This window comes from Brienomyrus brachyistius, chromosome 2 (genome assembly GCF_023856365.1).
Source record: "Brienomyrus brachyistius isolate T26 chromosome 2, BBRACH_0.4, whole genome shotgun sequence".
Taxonomy (NCBI): Eukaryota; Metazoa; Chordata; class Actinopteri; order Osteoglossiformes; family Mormyridae; genus Brienomyrus; species Brienomyrus brachyistius.
In genome coordinates, this window is record NC_064534.1 from 38,429,974 (window position 1) to 38,446,956 (window position 16,983).

General features: G+C 42.2%; 1 protein-coding gene and 7 non-coding genes across 8 annotated transcripts; all 8 read left to right on the top strand.

Moving 5' to 3' along the window:
• The first annotated feature begins 426 nt into the window (after positions 1-426).
• On the top strand, positions 427-545 carry LOC125734775 (5S ribosomal RNA). Its single transcript, XR_007394078.1, has one exon. It is a non-coding gene; the product is annotated as a 5S ribosomal RNA (ribosomal RNA).
• Positions 546-3,475: 2,930 nt separating this feature from the next.
• Positions 3,476-3,594, top strand: LOC125736903 (5S ribosomal RNA). The gene has a single exon (XR_007396170.1). It is a non-coding gene; the product is annotated as a 5S ribosomal RNA (ribosomal RNA).
• Positions 3,595-4,671: 1,077 nt separating this feature from the next.
• On the top strand, positions 4,672-4,790 carry LOC125730909 (5S ribosomal RNA). Its single transcript, XR_007391203.1, has one exon. It is a non-coding gene; the product is annotated as a 5S ribosomal RNA (ribosomal RNA).
• A 1,080-nt stretch (positions 4,791-5,870) lies between these two features.
• LOC125737137 (5S ribosomal RNA) lies at positions 5,871-5,989 on the top strand. The gene has a single exon (XR_007396404.1). It is a non-coding gene; the product is annotated as a 5S ribosomal RNA (ribosomal RNA).
• A 1,067-nt stretch (positions 5,990-7,056) lies between these two features.
• Positions 7,057-7,175, top strand: LOC125736444 (5S ribosomal RNA). The gene has a single exon (XR_007395722.1). It is a non-coding gene; the product is annotated as a 5S ribosomal RNA (ribosomal RNA).
• A 1,086-nt stretch (positions 7,176-8,261) lies between these two features.
• LOC125733601 (5S ribosomal RNA) lies at positions 8,262-8,380 on the top strand. The gene has a single exon (XR_007392941.1). It is a non-coding gene; the product is annotated as a 5S ribosomal RNA (ribosomal RNA).
• Positions 8,381-9,406: 1,026 nt separating this feature from the next.
• LOC125712232 (sterile alpha motif domain-containing protein 3-like) lies at positions 9,407-15,345 on the top strand. The gene is made up of 6 exons (XM_048982055.1): positions 9,407-9,493; positions 11,116-11,192; positions 12,447-13,427; positions 13,521-13,673; positions 13,951-14,043; positions 14,699-15,345. The coding sequence occupies exons 3-6, from the start codon at positions 12,447-12,449 to the stop codon at positions 14,999-15,001; spliced, it is 1,530 nt and encodes a 509-aa protein (XP_048838012.1). The 5' UTR covers positions 9,407-9,493; positions 11,116-11,192; the 3' UTR covers positions 15,002-15,345.
• A 961-nt stretch (positions 15,346-16,306) lies between these two features.
• LOC125734501 (5S ribosomal RNA) lies at positions 16,307-16,425 on the top strand. Its single transcript, XR_007393810.1, has one exon. It is a non-coding gene; the product is annotated as a 5S ribosomal RNA (ribosomal RNA).
• Positions 16,426-16,983: the final 558 nt, after the last annotated feature.

The window sequence follows — 16,983 nt, forward strand, 5'->3', positions numbered from 1 at the left end:
CAGTGTTCTGACAGCGCGACGTTTTGGGGAAGCATGTGATTCAACAGCTACCAGTGGGCTTCGTGCGGCGGAGATTTTGTGGCTGTTAGCGGAGTTGATAACAGAAAGTCATTAAGAGAAGCCTGCATGCGGTAGGCAAAGGAGGAATGTTTGCTGGTGGGGGACGTGCGGCAATTAACCTGTGCGGTAGTGTAAAGGAGTTAAAGTGAAGGAAGTGTGCGGATGCGGAAAGAATGGGATAATTGTGGTAGGCTGCCGGCTGAGTAGTTTGGTGAATGTTTGGTGTGGGTCCGGCGCTGCCGATTGGATGGTGGTGCTGCAGTGTGAGTCAGATAAAAAAAAAAAACCAGGAGTAGGATCCAATGGGACTAACTGGCATGTATAGACGCGTGTAATGCAAAAGAGCTGTTTTTGGTAGCATCTCTCGCTTACGGCCATACCACCCTGAACACGCCCGATCTCGTCTGATCTCGGAAGCTAAACAGCGTAGGGTCTGGTTAGTACTTGGATGGGAGACCACCTGGGAATACCAGGTGCTGTAAGCTTTTCTCACTTTTACTTTATACAGGGGGCGCTCCACTTCACGATTAATTTAAATCTATCACTCCCCTTCCATTTGACTATTTTATATATATATATTTTTTTTTCTCTCATTCATAAAGGCAGCTTTTAGAAACCGTTTTACTCTAAATACTTCCTGGTAATTCTAGGTGCTGTAAGCTGTTCGTGCCTTTATTCCACCAGGGCGCGATCTTCTCACAAACTTGAAGACTGTCACTCCCCATTCACGTTTTACAACTTATTGTTAATGATAAAGAGACAGCTTTTTACACACAGTTTTAAACAAAGTACTGATATTATTCCTCTTCAACTGACCGCTTTGTTTTCTATGCAAAAACCACTTCGCCACAGAAGACTCGATATTATTGGCATAGCAAGTTCTGCTCTTCTCCTTTCAAAACTTGCTAAAAGCTGTATTTAAAAGAACAGATTGGCCGGGGTAATTCACACCCTTCAATGCCAGCTTAATGTTTAGGTTAGTGGGAATCACAGAGGAATTAGGGATGGAAACTTCTTTGCTGGTGGTAGAAGCGGTCTGGTGAATTTTTAGAGAGAAGAGGCCGTCGATGTTTGAATGTAGAAAATAGTTCTGGCTGCAGCCTGCAGTATGGACTTGTTGGTGTGTGTAGCTCCCAGTGTTCTGACAGCGCGACGTTTTGGGGAAGCATGTGTAGGAATTATTAGCTCAGGTAAATTTTAATATCTCCACCAATATGTTTTGAAATTAATTAACTTTTAATTAATTATTATTTAATGCTGATTATTAACCAATTGTTATGCCGAATGGTCGGCTCCTCCAAACTCAATTGTGAATCCCCGATATCTGTTAATGTGAGACTTAAATGGGATTCATTAATAACCAGTATCGCTTAATAAGCTGGGTTAGTGGGCTCGTCCAGCGAGCTGCGTCACCAGGTAATGTAAACGATCGGTAGCGAAGCTCCCCTCACGGCCGATGAGAGAGAGTCTCGCGATATTTCAGGCGAGTTTAGAGGTTTCAGAGCGTAGTAGCCAGATCGCACAGAGGCAGGGACTATTGTGAGCACTCAATGACGGAGGCTGAAGTTGTGTAAAAAGACATGCATTTATTCCTACAACTAACATAAGACAGACATTACACCTAACAAACAATAAACATGAAATAACGGAATAGACACAAACGATGTAATCATGAAAATGCAATGACCAGATTTAAAATGATTAACCTGAAAAGGGAAAACTGTTCTGCAAAGCAAGCAGTTTGTAGGAATATAAACCTAAAGGAATATAGCAGATGAATAGGACAGTTTAGGTTGTTAGAAAGGAAAGGAAGTTGGTTTACTTGGATGCAGGAAAGAGGGAGGTCTTTGCAGTTGGTTGCAGTGGCTGATGAGCTGATGGGTGATGGCTCTCAGGGAGGCGCGGTGTTTGCAGCGGTTGTTGGAGTGGAGTCCCTCCGGTTCTTTCTTCTGGTGAAGCTTGGGCTGAGTTGCAGTTCTTTGGGTCTTCACCGACGGGCTTTAAGAACGCTGCTTGTTTCTCCGTGTTCTTCTCTTTTTCTCCGCCTTTCTCCTCTTTGTTCTGAGGTGCCAGGTTTTATAGCATAAGGTTCGTGATTAGGAGTGACCAGGAATTCGAGTCCTGGACCAATGGCTGACCATCCATTTGGCGGGCTTTCGGAAGGGGGTCGGTATCAGTCCTTTTGGGATTTATGACCAGACTGACTTCTCTGGTAATTGTGATTTTCATTAGGCTGGTGTAACTTTTGATATGTCCACTTTTGTGGTAACCATTGACCAGATTTGGAAACTGGAGTGATTTTCCTTCGGTTTGATACCAAACATGCCGTACCAGCCTAGCGGTTCACACCAAATACCATCTGTGATGATTAATTAATGATTACTTATATTATGCTATTATGTTATGTTCTATTACTCACACCAGTATATGGTACAGGTGGTTTAGGTTGTACCTCAACAGATATTACCCTTTATACAGACATTATATGACATATTCTCATGTCATAAGCACATCTTACCCTTAGATAGGCATGGTAGAATACAAAGATCAGATAAGGGTTGCCGAGGAATGTGGCAAAGAAAAGGGGGGGGGAGAAGGTTTGTCAAACAAAGAAAAAGAATCTCCAAAAGTTAAGACACATTCGAACATAACCTGTACATATCTGTATATTAAGACTAGTAGTCAAGAGTAAATACATAAACAGATATACAAAAGCCAAACTTAAAAGAAACTTTCTGTGGGGTGCTGGGTGAGTGGTATGTAAGGCAGGACGTCGGGGGATGGGGTTGTGTGCCAAGTCGAGGGGCCCCTGTCCCTGGGGATCCACTCTGCTCTCTGTAGGTTGTTAAAGCTTTGGGCAATAAAAGTTGGAGTGCTGGCCTCCCTGGTTATCTATGTGTGTGGGGTCACGAACCCCCCTTTGGGGCCTAGGTCGATGTGTGCCTTCTCGTACCAGGGTAGGCCTTGTCTCAGGCCACCTGGAATTTAAGCTTTGTGATATGTGCATGTGTGATCCTACACATGTGATTCAGCAGCTACCAGTGGGCTTCGTGCGGCGGAGATTTTGTGGCTGTTAGCGGAGTTGATAACAGAGGGTCGTTAAGAGAAGCCTACATGCAGTAGGCAAAGGAGTAATGTTTGCTGGCGGGGGACGTGCGGCGATTAACCTGTGCGGTAGTGAAAAGGAGTTAAAAAGAAGGAAGTGTGCGGATGCGGAAAGAATGGAATAATTGTGGTAGGCTGCCGGCTGAGTAGTTTGGTGAATGTTTGGTGTGGGTCCGGCGCTGCCGATTGGATGGTGGGGCTGCAGTGTGAGTCAGATAAAAAAAAAAAAAACAGGAGTAGGATCCAATGGGACTAACTGGCATGTATAGACGCGTGTAATGCAAAAGGGCTGTTTTTGGTAGCATCTCTCGCTTACGGCCATACCACCCTGAACACGCCCGATCTCGTCTGATCTTGGAAGCTAAGCAGGGTAGGGTCTGGTTAGTTCTTGGATGGGAGACCACCTGGGAATACCAGGTGCTGCAAGCTTTTCTCACTTTTACTTTATACAGGGGGCGCTCCACTTCACGATTAATTTAAATGTATCACTCCCCTTCCATTTTACTATTTTATATATATATTTTTTTTTTTCTCTCATTCATAAAGGCAGCTTTTAGAAACCGTTTTACTCTAAATACTTCCTGGTAATTCTAGGTGCTGTAAGCTGTTCGTGCCTTTATTCCACCAGAGCGCGATCTTCTCACAAACTTGAAGACTGTCACTCCCCATTCACGTTTTACAACTTATTGTTAATGATAAAGAGACAGCTTTTTACACACAGTTTTAAACAAAGTACTGATATTATTCCTCTTCAACTGACCGCTTTGTTTTCTATGCAAAAACCACTTCGCCACAGAAGACTCGATATTATTGGCATAGCAAGTTCTGCTCTTCTCCTTTCAAAACTTGCTAAAAGCTGTATTTAAAAGAACAGATTGGCCGGGGTAATTCACACCCTTCAATGCCAGCTTAATGTTTAGGTTAGTGGGAATCACAGAGGAATTAGGGATGGAAACTTCTTTGCTGGTGGTAGAAGCGGTCTGGTGAATTTTTAGAGAGAAGAGGCCGTCGATGTTTGAATGTAGAAAATTGTTCTGGCTGCAGCCTGCAGTATGGACTTGTTGGTGTGTGTAGCTCCCAGTGTTCTGACAGCGCGACGTTTTGGGGAAGCATGTGATTCAGCAGCTACCAGTGGGCTTCGTGCGGCGGAGATTTTGTGGCTGTTAGCGGAGTTGATAACAGAGGGTCGTTAAGAGAAGCCTACATGCAGTAGGCAAAGGAGTAATGTTTGCCGGCGGGGGACGTGCGGCGATTAACCCTGTGCGGTAGTGAAAAGGAGTTAAAAAGAAGGAAGTGTGCGGATGCGGAAAGAATGGAATAATTGTGGTAGGCTGCCGGCTGAGTAGTTTGGTGAATGTTTGGTGTGGGTCCGGCGCTGCCGATTGGATGGTGGGGCTGCAGTGTGAGTCAGATAAAAAAAAAAAAACCAGGAGTAGGATCCAATGGGACTAACTGGCATGTATAGACGCGTGTAATGCAAAAGAGCTGTTTTTGGTAGCATCTCTCGCTTACGGCCATACCACCCTGAACACGCCCGATCTCGTCTGATCTTGTAAGCTGAACAGGGTAGGGTCTGGTTAGTACTTGGATGGGAGACCACCTGGGAATACCAGGTGCTGTAAGCTTTTCTCACTTTTACTTTATACAGGGGGCGCTCCACTTCACGATTAATTTAAATCTATCACTCCCCTTCCATTTTACTATTTTATATATATATATATTTTTTTTCTCTCATTCATAAAGGCAGCTTTTAGAAACCGTTTTACTCTAAATACTTCCTGGTAATTCTAGGTGCTGTAAGCTGTTCGTGCCTTTATTCCACCAGGGCGCGATCTTCTCACAAACTTGAAGACTGTCACTCCCCATTCACGTTTTACAACTTATTGTTAATGATAAAGAGACAGCTTTTTACACACAGTTTTAAACAAAGTACTGATATTATTCCTCTTCAACTGACCGCTTTGTTTTCTATGCAAAAACCACTTCGCCACAGAAGACTCGATATTATTGGCATAGCAAGTTTTGCTCTTCTCCTTTCAAAACTTGCTAAAAGCTGTATTTAAAAGAACAGATTTGCCGGGGTAATTCACACCCTTCAATGCCAGCTTAATGTTTAGGTTAGTGGGAATCACAGAGGAATTAGGGATGGAAACTTCTTTGCTGGTGGTAGAAGCGGTCTGGTGAATTTTTAGAGAGAAGAGGCCGTCGATGTTTGAATGTAGAAAATAGTTCTGGCTGCAGCCTGCAGTATGGACTTGTTGGTGTGTGTAGCTCCCAGTGTTCTGACAGCGCGACGTTTTGGGGAAGCATGTGATTCAGCAGCTACCAGTGGGCTTCGTGCGGCGGAGATTTTGTGGCTGTTAGCGGAGTTGATAACAGAGGGTCGTTAAGAGAAGCCTGCATGAGGTAGGCAAAGGAGTAATGTTTGCTGGTGCGGGACGTGCGGCGATTAACCTGTGCGGTAGTGAAAAGGACTTAAAGAGAAGGAAGTGTGCGGATGTGGAAAGAATGGAATTATTGTGGTAGGCTGCCGGCTGAGTGGTTTGGTGAATGTCTGGTGTGGGTCCGGCGCTGCCGATTGGATGGTGGTGCTGCAGTGTGAGTCAGATAAAAAAAAAAAAAAAACAAGGAGTAGGATCCAATGGGACTAACAGGCATGTATAGACGCGTGTAATGCAAAAGGGCTGTTTTTGGTAGCGTCTTTCGCTTACGGCCATACCACCCTGAACACGCCAGATCTTGTCTGATCTTGGAAGCTAAGCAGGGTAGGGTCTGGTTAGTACTTGGATGGGAGACCACTTGGGAATACCAGGTGCTGTAAGCTATTCTCACTTTTACTTTATACAGGGGGCGCTCCACTTCACGATTAATTTAAATCTATCACTTCCCTTCCATTTTACTATTTTATATATACATTTTTTTTTCTCTCTCTTTCATAAAGGCAGCTTTTAGAAACCGTTTTACTCTAAATACTGCCTGGCAATTCTAGGTGCTGTAAGCTGTTCGTGCCTTTATTCCACCAGGGAGCGATCTTCTCACAAACTTGAAGACTGTCACTCCCCATTCACGTTTTACAACTTATTGTTAATGATAAAGAGACAGCTTTTTACACACAGTTTTAAACAAAGTACTGATATAATTCCTCTTCAACTCACCACTTTGTTTTCTATGCAAAAACCACTTCGCCACAGAAGACTCGATATTATTGGCATATTATCTGCTCTTCTCCTCCTTTCAAAACTTGCTAAAAGCTGTATTTAAAAGAGCAGGTTGGCCGGGGTAATTCACACCCTTCAATGCCAGATTAATGTTTAGGTTAGTGGGAATCACAGAGGAATTAGGGATGGAAACTTCTTTGCTGGTGGTGAATTTTTAGAGAGAAGAGGCCGTCGATGTTTGAATGTAGAAAATTGTTCTACCTGCAGCCTGCAGTATGGACTTCTTGGTGTGTGTAGCTCCCAGTGTTCTGACAGCGCGACGTTTTGGGGAAGCATGTGATTCAGCAGCTACCAGTGGGCTTCGTGCGGCGGAGATTTTGTGGCTGTTAGCGGAGTTGATAACAGAGTGTCGTTAAGAGAAGCCTGCATGCAGTAGGCAAAGGAGTAATGTTTGCCGGCGGGGGACGTGCGGCGATTAACCTGTGCGGTAGTGAAAAGGAGTTAAAAAGAAGGAAGTGTGCGGATGCGGAAAGAATGGAATAATTGTGGTAGGCTGCCGGCTGAGTAGTTTGGTGAATGTTTGGTGTGGGTCCGGCGCTGCCGATTGGATGGTGGGGCTGCAGTGTGAGTCAGATAAAAAAAAAAAAAAACAGGAGTAGGATCCAATCCTACTAACTAACTTTTATGTATAGACGCGTGTAATGCAAAAGGGCTGTTTTTGGTAGCATCTCTCGCTTACGGCCATACCACCCTGAACACGCCCGATCTCGTCTGATCTCGGAAGCTAAGCAGGGTAGGGTCTGGTTAGTACTTGGATGGGAGACCACCTGGGAATACCAGGTGCTGTAAGCTTTTCTCACTTTTACTTTATACAGGGGGCGCTCCACTTCACGATTAATTTAAATCTATCACTCCCCTTCCATTTTACTATTTTATATATATATACATATTTTTTTTTCTCTCATTCATAAAGGCAGCTTTTACACACGTTTTACTCTAAATACTGCCTGGTAATTCTAGGTGCTGTAAGCTGTTCGTGCCTTTATTCCACCAGGGAGCGATCTTCTCACAAATTTGAAGACTGTCACTCCCCATTCACGTTTTACAACTTATTGTTAATAATAAAGAGACAGCTTTTTACACACCGTTTTAAACAAAGTACTGATATAATTCCTCTTCAACTCACCGCTTTGTTTTCTATGCAAAAACCACTTCGCCACAGAAGACTCGATATTATTGGCATAGCAAGGTCTGCTCTTCTCCTCCTTTCAAAACTTGCTAAAAGCTGTATTTAAAAGAGCAGGTTGGCCGGGGTAATTCACACCCTTCAATGCCAGCTTAATGTTTAGGTTAGTGGGAATCACAGAGGAATTAGGGATGGAAACTTCTTTGCTGGTGGTAGAAGCGGTCTGGTGAATTTTTAGAGAGAAGAGGCCGTCGATGTTTGAATGTAGAAAATTGTTCTGGCTGCAGCCTGCAGTATGGACTTCTTGGTGTGTGTAGCTCCCAGTGTTCTGACAGCGCGACGTTATGGGGAAGCATGTGATTCAGCAGCTACCAGTGGGGTTCGTGCGGCGGAGATTTTGTGGCTGTTAGCGGAGTTGATAACAGAAGGTCATTAAGAGAAGCCTGCATGCGGTAGGCAAAGGAGTAATGTTTGCCGGCGGGGGACGTGCGGCGATTAACCTGTGCGGTAGTGAAAAGGAGTTAAAGAGAAGGAAGTGTGCGGATGCGGAAAGAATGGAATAATTGTGGTAGGCTGCCGGCTGAGTAGTTTGGTGAATGTTTGGTGTGGTTCCGGCACTGCCGATTGGATGGTGGGGCTGCAGTGTGAGTCAGATAAAAAAAAAAAAAAAAACCAGGAGTAGAATCCAATGAGACTAACTGGCATGTATAGACGCGTGTAATGCAAAAGGGCTATTTTTGGTAGCGTCTCTCGCTTACGGCCATACCACCCTGAACGCGCCCGATCTCGTCTGATCTCGGAAGCTAAGCAGGCTAGGGTCTGGTTAGTACTTGGATGGGAGACCACCTGGGAATACCAGGTGCTGTAAGCTTTTCTCACTCTTACTTTATACAGGGGGCGCTCCACTTCACGATTAATTTAAATCTATCACTCCCCTTCCATTTTACTATTTTATATATATATTTTTTTTCTCTCATTCATAAAGGCAGCTTTTACACACCGTTTTACTCTAAATACTGCCTGGTAATTATAGCTGCTGTAAGCTGTTCGTGCCTTTATTCCACCAGGGAGCGATCTTCTCACAAATTTGAAGACTGTCACTCCCCATTCACGTTTTACACTGTTAGCCCGGATTTAGTTTCTACTTAAATATTAAAGCATTATATACTAAAAAGAAAAAGTTTGATGATATCACTTCATAATTTTAAGTATATTCTACTAATTTGTTGGCATAGTCCAATGTGCAAATAATGTGAAGTACAATAAGCTTAAATTGAAAAGTTATTTAACAGACCACACCTCTTCTTCCCAATTGTGATAACTGCCTATTAACAGAGTAATGAGCAGTTGCTCAAGGTATCAGTGTGTGTGTGTTTTCCTTATTTCAACAGTCCATATTGCAGCCTGCTCTTACACAGACATATAATACAAAACAAAAACAGTCTAAAACTGATTTTTTTGTTGCGGTTGTGTGGATTCAAACACCGCTGGCGAGGAACTGGAAGGTGAGTTTAACTCCCTCAGTTGTAAAAACTTCATTTAAACTTTCGTCATTTCGACGGAAATTTTTAGACACTGGCTAATTTACCTGGCTGTGCAATGTATATTTACCTAACTGTGGGGGGGAGGGTTTTGGGGGCAGCGGTGGAAACAATTTTTTAACATTTACCGGTTCGTTGGCTTTTTTTATCCACAACTAATCGATATCTAATGCTAGTGTAACCCAGCCTTAGATTGAGCTACGCATTAATATGTTCATATTATTATTTTTCTTTTTTTGTGAGTATTCCCCTTTCAGAATTGAGGGAGTGTCGTAAACAAGATGCAGCGTTACGGCAGCTGGTTGTCATGGTACTCCTAGTGGGGATTCGCGGGCTTCGCCTTTAGGCTTTCACCTGGCCGGCTGCAACCGTTATTTTTTCCAAGAAGATAGCGGGAACACATGCGCCTGTTTTACGCGGTTTACCACGGCCTATTGTATCTGGTAAGTTCCTTTAAGACAACATAAGCGAATATGTATCTTAAGATGTGTATGTGACTTAAAATGCCCTATATTAAAGCTAATTCGCCGTAAACTAGCAAAATAATAAATGTGATGTCAGTGTTCAGACTTTTCCAGTCTGTTAGGTTTCTTAAGGTAAATGTTGTTAATGTTTGCTCATTTGCAGGGAAAATAAAGAGAAATTCTTAGAGTTAAGTCTAAAGACACCGATTAAATAATGGTTTGGAAGTGCAAGTATTGTCCTTTTAGCTGTGAAAAAAGAGCACAATTATTTAAACATTACAGGCTAAAACACGGAGGTTATACCAGAACCGAGCCTTTTCCTTGTTTACATCAGGAATGTCTGTGCACATTTAAATCATTAAATGCACTAAAAGTTCACCTGTCCCGCATTCACACAAAAACTCCAGATCAGCAACAAAGTACAGATATACCAACTAAGTTTAGCTGTCTGTCGTGTGGATTTACAGAGTCTTGTTCAGAGAGTGACTTTTTCACTCACCTGCATCGTGCACATCTAAAAGTAAATCATAAAGTCAGATGCCCTTATGAAGACTGTAATTTTGAAAGCAGTGTTTACTCCACCTTCAAAGCACACAAGAGTAAAGTACACAAACAACAGATCTCAAAGAGGTTTAAATCAGAAATTGTTGGTGACAATATTATAAGCCATGACAGTAATGCTTCACAAGAGCAGATGTCAGATGATGATATTGAGGACACACAAGAGTTGTCTGAGGTAACTGAATGTGATCTTCACGATTTAGAAAAACAGCTTGAGCACAACTTGGCATCTTTACTACTAAAGATGCACACTGTTTTGCACATACCAGAGAGTGCAGTGCAAGATGTGATAGAGCAGCTCTGTCAAATCAATAAGCTCTCACAACCACTTGTACAACACAGAGTCAGGGGCATATTAAACAAATATTGTGCTGACATGGATGAGACTGTTATTAAAGAGATTATCAGTGCTGTGTCAGAAAGTAACATGATGACACATTGTTCCAAAGATGGACCTTTAGGAACTGCCAAAAAAAGAGCAGCCTATGTGCGTAGAGAGTTTCCACTGGTAAATCCAATTGAATATGTTGTGGAGAAAGGCAAAAAAACTCTTGCATATGTTCCCATTGTTCCTATGCTACAGAAGTTGCTTAACAAAACTGATGTTTTAGACAAAGCTATGTCAGAAAAAGTACATGTCCCTCAGGAATTCAGATCATATACTGATGGGCAATACTTTACTGAAAATCCATTTCTTGCAAAAGATGAGTTCACAATTGCTCTTGTACTTTACATTGATGACTTTGAAGTCGCCAATCCTCTTGGAACATCAAAGCTTAAACACAAGATGTGTGCAGTATACTGGGTTATTGCAAACATACCTTCAAAATATCGGTCAACCCTCAGCTCTATCCAACTTGCTCTACTGTGCAATACCTCCACAGTCAAGGAGTGTGGTTATGCAAAAGTTTTCCAACCTCTGATCTATGATCTAAAATTATTGGAGCAGAATGGCGTTTACCTGGAGCAACTAGGTGCAAGTGTGAAAGGTACAGTCTTGTATGTTGCAGCTGACAATCTTGCTGCCCACTCTCTTGCAGGTTTCCTGGAGAGTTTTACTGTCGACAAGTTCTGCAGATTCTGTTTGGCAAGCAGTAGAGACACTCAACAACAAGAGGTATGTTCTGGTTTCTTTCAACTCCGAGACAAAGAGTCCCATGACAGGCAGGTGCAGGATATCAGAGAGGACCCTGGAATGACTCGAGCTTATGGTGTGAAAGGAGCATGTCCTTTAACTGAGAATCTTGAGCACTTTCATGTGGTCAGTGGGTACCCTCCTGACATCTTGCATGATATTTTGGAAGGTATTGTTCCAGTTGAATTGTCCCTGTGCCTTACAGACCTGATAGGCAAGACTTATTTCACCCTAGATATGCTGAATCAGGCCATCAGGTTTACATTTTAAGTAGTCATTTAGTGACAAAACAGATCGACCTCAGGTTATTGGAAAGGGATTTTCCAGTAAGGGGACCATTGGTGGAAATGGCCATGAGAACTGGTGTCTCATAAGGCTCCTTCCATTTCTCATTGGTCACTGTGTCCCTGAGGGTGACAACACTTGGGAAATTCTCATGCTGCTCAAAGATATTACTGAGCTAGCTGTAGCACCAAAGCATACAGAAGAGACGCTTAACTTTCTGGACTGTAAGATAGCAGAGCACAGGCACTTACTGCAGTCAACATTTCCAGAGTTTCGTTTAAGGCCAAAACATCACTTTGTGGAACATTATCCTCAGCTGGTAAGGAAATTTGGTCCCCTGTCTGAGGTTTGGACAATGCGGTTCGAGGGGAAGCATAAATTCTTTAAGAGGGTAATTCGCACTGCTCAGAACTTTAAAAATGTTGCCACGACACTTGCTACAAAACACCAGAAGGCAGTCAGTTACCATCTCGATTGTAGCTCATTTTTCAGACCATCAGTTGAGATGTCAAAGGTTACTCCAGTTTTGCTTGCCACCTTCCCTCACAGTGTGCAGACAGCAATTGCTCAAAACTTTACAACACCAGAGTCGGTGTTTGAAGCTGCATCTGTCAGTGTAGATGGAATCAAGTATCATCCAGGCATGATACTGTCTTCTGGGTCATGCTCTGGTCTGCCTGCATTCGTCCAGATTCACAAGATTGTTGCAGTTAATGTAGAGATTCTATTTGTCTGTCACAAATTGGCCGCATGGTACAGGGAGCATTTGAGATCTTACCAACTTCATTGTGATAGTGTTACTTCTATGTGTGTGTTGAAGATGTCAGATTTAAATGATGTCCTCCCATTATCAGCATACATGGTACAAGGAGAGCTTATGGTGACACTGAGACGATTTGTAATTTGCTAAACAGCTGTCTGTCTTTTTTTTTTTTTCTTTTAATTTTTCAGATGGCCATGGAACAGAAATTAACAATGCGGGTTATCATCTCCGAGGGTGATATAAGAAAGATGACAATGAACCCTCGACCATACATACTTGAAGATTTGATTAGCTGGCTCAAAGGCACTCTCCAAACAAACTACAATTTTACCTTACAGTACCAAGATCCTGAATTTAACAATGAATTATGCAACCTCACAGACTTGTCTGAGCTCCCAGATAAACCAACGGTCAAAATCATCCCTATCATTGAGCTTGTGCCAGTCCCTGGAGGTTCTGAATTATGTAGTGACACAGGCAGCCAAGCAGACACCGAGATCCTGTCCATCTCTTTGGATAGAAGTTCTCAGTGGCCAGCGGTATTTGAAATTCCAAAATTTCAAGTCGATGTAGATTATAGACTACGCCAAGGTAACCTGCAGTATTTCAGGGATGCAACCTTTCTTAAAGTCACAAAAGAACTAAAGCATGACATACTCGAGAAATTGGCTGAGACCATGTATGCATTTAAAGCATACCCAACAAAGGAAGATTTTGAGACTGTTGCTAAGGCTTTAGTGCAAACACACCCATGCCTTAAAGAAACTGGGTCACACTCTGGCTGGAATGGTTGGAAGAATAGCCTTAAGTTCAAAATGGGTAATTATAGAACCAAAATGCGGCAGCTGGGTCGACTTGATGTTACTGTCAATGGTGGCAAGCGAAGAAGTGACACTACAAATGGCGATCCTGCAAACACACAGATCAAGAAGCCAAAGAAAGGGGAAATAAATTTCCTGCCTGATTTTCCAGAGGGGATGACTGACCAAAACATGGAAGTAGCTCGTGAGGTTCTGGTCAATGAAATGATGAAGACAAAGCCAAGGGAATCCCTGGTTAAGAAAGAGATGGATGTGACGTTTGCTTTTCGCAGAAAGGAGATTGTCAATGAGAAGCCTGCCATCAGCCAGGTGGTGCATCGTTGGCCAGCTCTTTTTACAGAAAATCAGGTTTGTGTTTAGTGTCTACATATCATGTAGTGTTGAGTGTGTCAGATTAAAACAGTGTGAACATTGACTGATGCATTGTTTGCCATGTTTCAGGTTTATTATGAATTTGGCAGAGTGGTAGGGAAAAATCTCAGAGAGAACTTCTTGGATGCACTTGACAATTTGTCTCCAAGCCTCATGGACCTCTTCAAAAAGAAGAAAGGCCTTACTGGTCAGCTTTTGGCTGAACTTTTATACCAGACAAAGGTAAGTTAACATATCTACATCAGTCCTGTTTTCCTATGAAGCTTTTCCTCCTTATCCTTTTTGTTTCTTGTCTAATTTTTCTCTCCCCCTCTTTGCTCTTCTCTATTTCTCCCTCTTCTATTCATTTTCTACACCTTTTTTTACCTCTGCATTTTCTATTCTCATAATTTTATCTCCTATTTCCATTAAATTTTTTCCTAATCTCTTCTTGTAATTTCTTGTAAATTACAGTCAGTATCCTTATAAAGTGTTTTATTCCATGTCCACTATCGTCTAGACAACTGAGCCAACAGACGTCAGATGCCTTTGTCTTCGGGGACTGCCGGTCACCTTGGGTGATGATCCTTCTGCCTTCTTCAAGACCTGCTTTGTAAGCATATTCATTTTTATACATGTTGCAGATGCATGTGAGGGGCCGTGCAAGCACACACACTCACACACACACATACATTCTCCTCTTGCACACATTCTCCTCTCTCTCACACACACACACATTCTGCTCTCTCTCTCACACACACACACACACATTCTCCTCTCACACACACATCCTTCTCCTATCCTCCTCTCCTCTGAGAGGAGAATGTGAGTGTGAGAGGAAAATGTGTGTGAGTGCCAGAATGAATTATGGCTTGCACGGCCCCTCATAAATGCATGTTCTTTGTTTTTATTTTATTTTTAAACCATTAATCCGCACTACTATGTGCTACAGATTTATTCAGTTTTTCAGACTTGGAGTTTTTTTTATTTATTTTTACCATAAAATTGTCTGTATGTTTAATCAGTGGCATGAAATTAACTGAAAAAACTTGGCTGAAAAAAATTGGGTTCAGTTAACATTAAATATTTTGCTGTAATTGTACAGTGAAAAGGAAGCTGAACAAGCCAGGCCTCATATCTTGTATGAACAGAGTGTCTTTTACTAATATATCAGTGTACAGTGTTTATTCTTAGGGTATTTGTATTGTTAACACTTCGAAAATGTTTGTGCTAACTAACACACGATTGTACATTTGTTTCTCTGTAAGGACACAGCTGACAATGACTTGTACAGGCAAACTCCAGTGGGATTGCTTTTCATTGGTGAAGAGAACCTTAAGCTGAACCCATCCAAAGTGGGAATCATCTTGGAAGGGAATGTGGTGATGGATGATCTGGCCAACCTTCCTCAGGCCTTCTATGTCCTTTTTGGACTGATATATGCCCTGCACCTGGACTATCCCAGATACATGAAAAACGCTTTTTGCTTTGTTCAGCAGGTGATGTTTAACCTGGGTAAAAGTGAGCTGCCACCAAAAATTCAGACTCTGAAAAACCAACTTGCAGTGTAAAGAGGTGTTGTTACACTATTTCTCCAGATAGGAGAAAGATTGTTTGTTCTTTTAGAAAAGGGACTTATTTGCACTGTTATGCACTTTTTTCTATTTATGTAATTGGACTGGCACTGATATGTCTGGTTTTGATTCAGATTAACAAACCAAAAACTGAGGAAAACAGTTTGCAGTGTTAAGTGGTGTTCTTAATTGTTGCACCTGATACCAGGTGCCTAGTTTTATGTCGTGCTTTTAGAAAAACAATCTGTTGTGTATGTTCACAATAAAGCATTTTACCCCTAACCGGGGTGTTTTCAACAAATGTTTCATCTGATTTCTTGACCTGAATAACTATTTATAATCCACCAGATTAAAAACTGAAATAATAATTTAATGATAATAACTGAATAAGTAAGCTACAACTAGGTATTTGGTACATTATACTTAAGATATTAAGTGTATTAATTGTGCAAAGAAGTTAACTTAGCAAAACATGTCAAGTTAAATCGATTTTGAATTGAGTGTAATGTACTTAACATTTTCAGTGAAATGAACTTAGGTTTTCATTACAAATTACTTATTTTTTTAAGGCAACCGAAGTAAATTCAACTTATCCGGGTTTACAGTGTACAACTTATTGTTAATAATAAAGAGACAGCTTTTTACACACAGTTTTAAACAAAGAGCAGGTTGGCCGGGGTAATTCACACCCTTCAATGCCAGCTTAATGTTTAGGTTAGTGGGAATCACAGAGGAATTAGGGATGGAAACTTCTTTGCTGGTGGTAGAAGCGGTCTGGTGAATTTTTAGAGAGAAGAGGCCGTCGATGTTTGAATGTAGAAAATTGTTCTGGCTGCAGCCTGCAGTATGGACTTCTTGGTGTGTGTAGCTCCCAGTGTTCTGACAGCGCGACGTTATGGGGAAGCATGTGATTCAGCAGCTACCAGTGGGCTTCGTGCGGCGGAGATTTTGTGGCTGTTAGCGGAGTTGATAACAGAAGGTCATTAAGAGAAGCCTGCATGCGGTAGGCAAAGGAGTAATGTTTGCCGGCGGGGGACGTGCGGCGATTAACCTGTGCGGTAGTGAAAAGGAGTTAAAGAGAAGGAAGTGTGCGGATGCGGAAAGAATGGAATAATTGTGGTAGGCTGCCGGCTGAGTAGTTTGGTGAATGTTTGGTGTGGTTCCGGCACTGCCGATTGGATGGTGGGGCTGCAGTGTGAGTCAGATAAAAAAAAAAAAAAAAACAGGAGTAGGATCCAATGAGACTAACTGGCATGTATAGACGCGTGTAATGCAAAAGGGCTATTTTTGGTAGCATCTCTCGCTTACGGCCATACCACCCTGAACGCGCCCGATCTCGTCTGATCTCGGAAGCTAAGCAGGCTAGGGTCTGGTTAGTACTTGGATGGGAGACCACCTGGGAATACCAGGTGCTGTAAGTTTTTCTCACTTTTACTTTATACAGGGGGCGCTCCACTTCACGATTAATTTAAATGTATCACTCCCCTTCCATTTTACTATTTTATATATTTCTTTTTTCTCTCATTCATAAAGGCAGCTTTTACACACCGTTTTACTCTAAATACTGCCTGGTAATTATAGCTGCTGTAAGCTGTTCGTGCCTTTATTCCACCAGGGAGCGATCTTCTCACAAATTTGAAGACTGTCACTCCCCATTCACGTTTTACAACTTATTGTTAATAATAAAGAGACAGCTTTTTACACACAGTTTTAAACAAAGTACTGATATAATTCCTCTTCAACTCACCGCTTTGTTTTCTATGCAAAAACCACTTCGCCACAGAAGACTCGATATTATTGGCATAGCAAGGTCTGCTCTTCTCCTCCTTTCAAAACTTGCTAAAAGCTGTATTTAAAAGAGCAGGTTGGCCGGGGTAATTCACACCCTTCAATGCCAGCTTAATGTTTAGGTTAGTGGGAATCACAGAGGAATTAGGGATGGAAACTTCTTTGCTGGTGGTAGAAGCGGTCTGGTGAAT

What these genes read in the sequence shown, in the direction of transcription:
- LOC125712232 (XM_048982055.1), top strand. Translation starts at nt 12,447, where the DNA reads ATGGCCATGGAACAGAAATTAACAATGCGGGTTATCATCTCCGAGGGT. An exon ending in AACTTTTATACCAGACAAAG is followed by an intron (nt 13,674 to 13,950) that starts GTAAGTTAACAT and finishes ACTATCGTCTAG; the next exon opens with ACAACTGAGCCAACAGACGT. An exon ending in CCTTCTTCAAGACCTGCTTT is followed by an intron (nt 14,044 to 14,698) that starts GTAAGCATATTC and finishes TTTCTCTGTAAG; the next exon opens with GACACAGCTGACAATGACTT.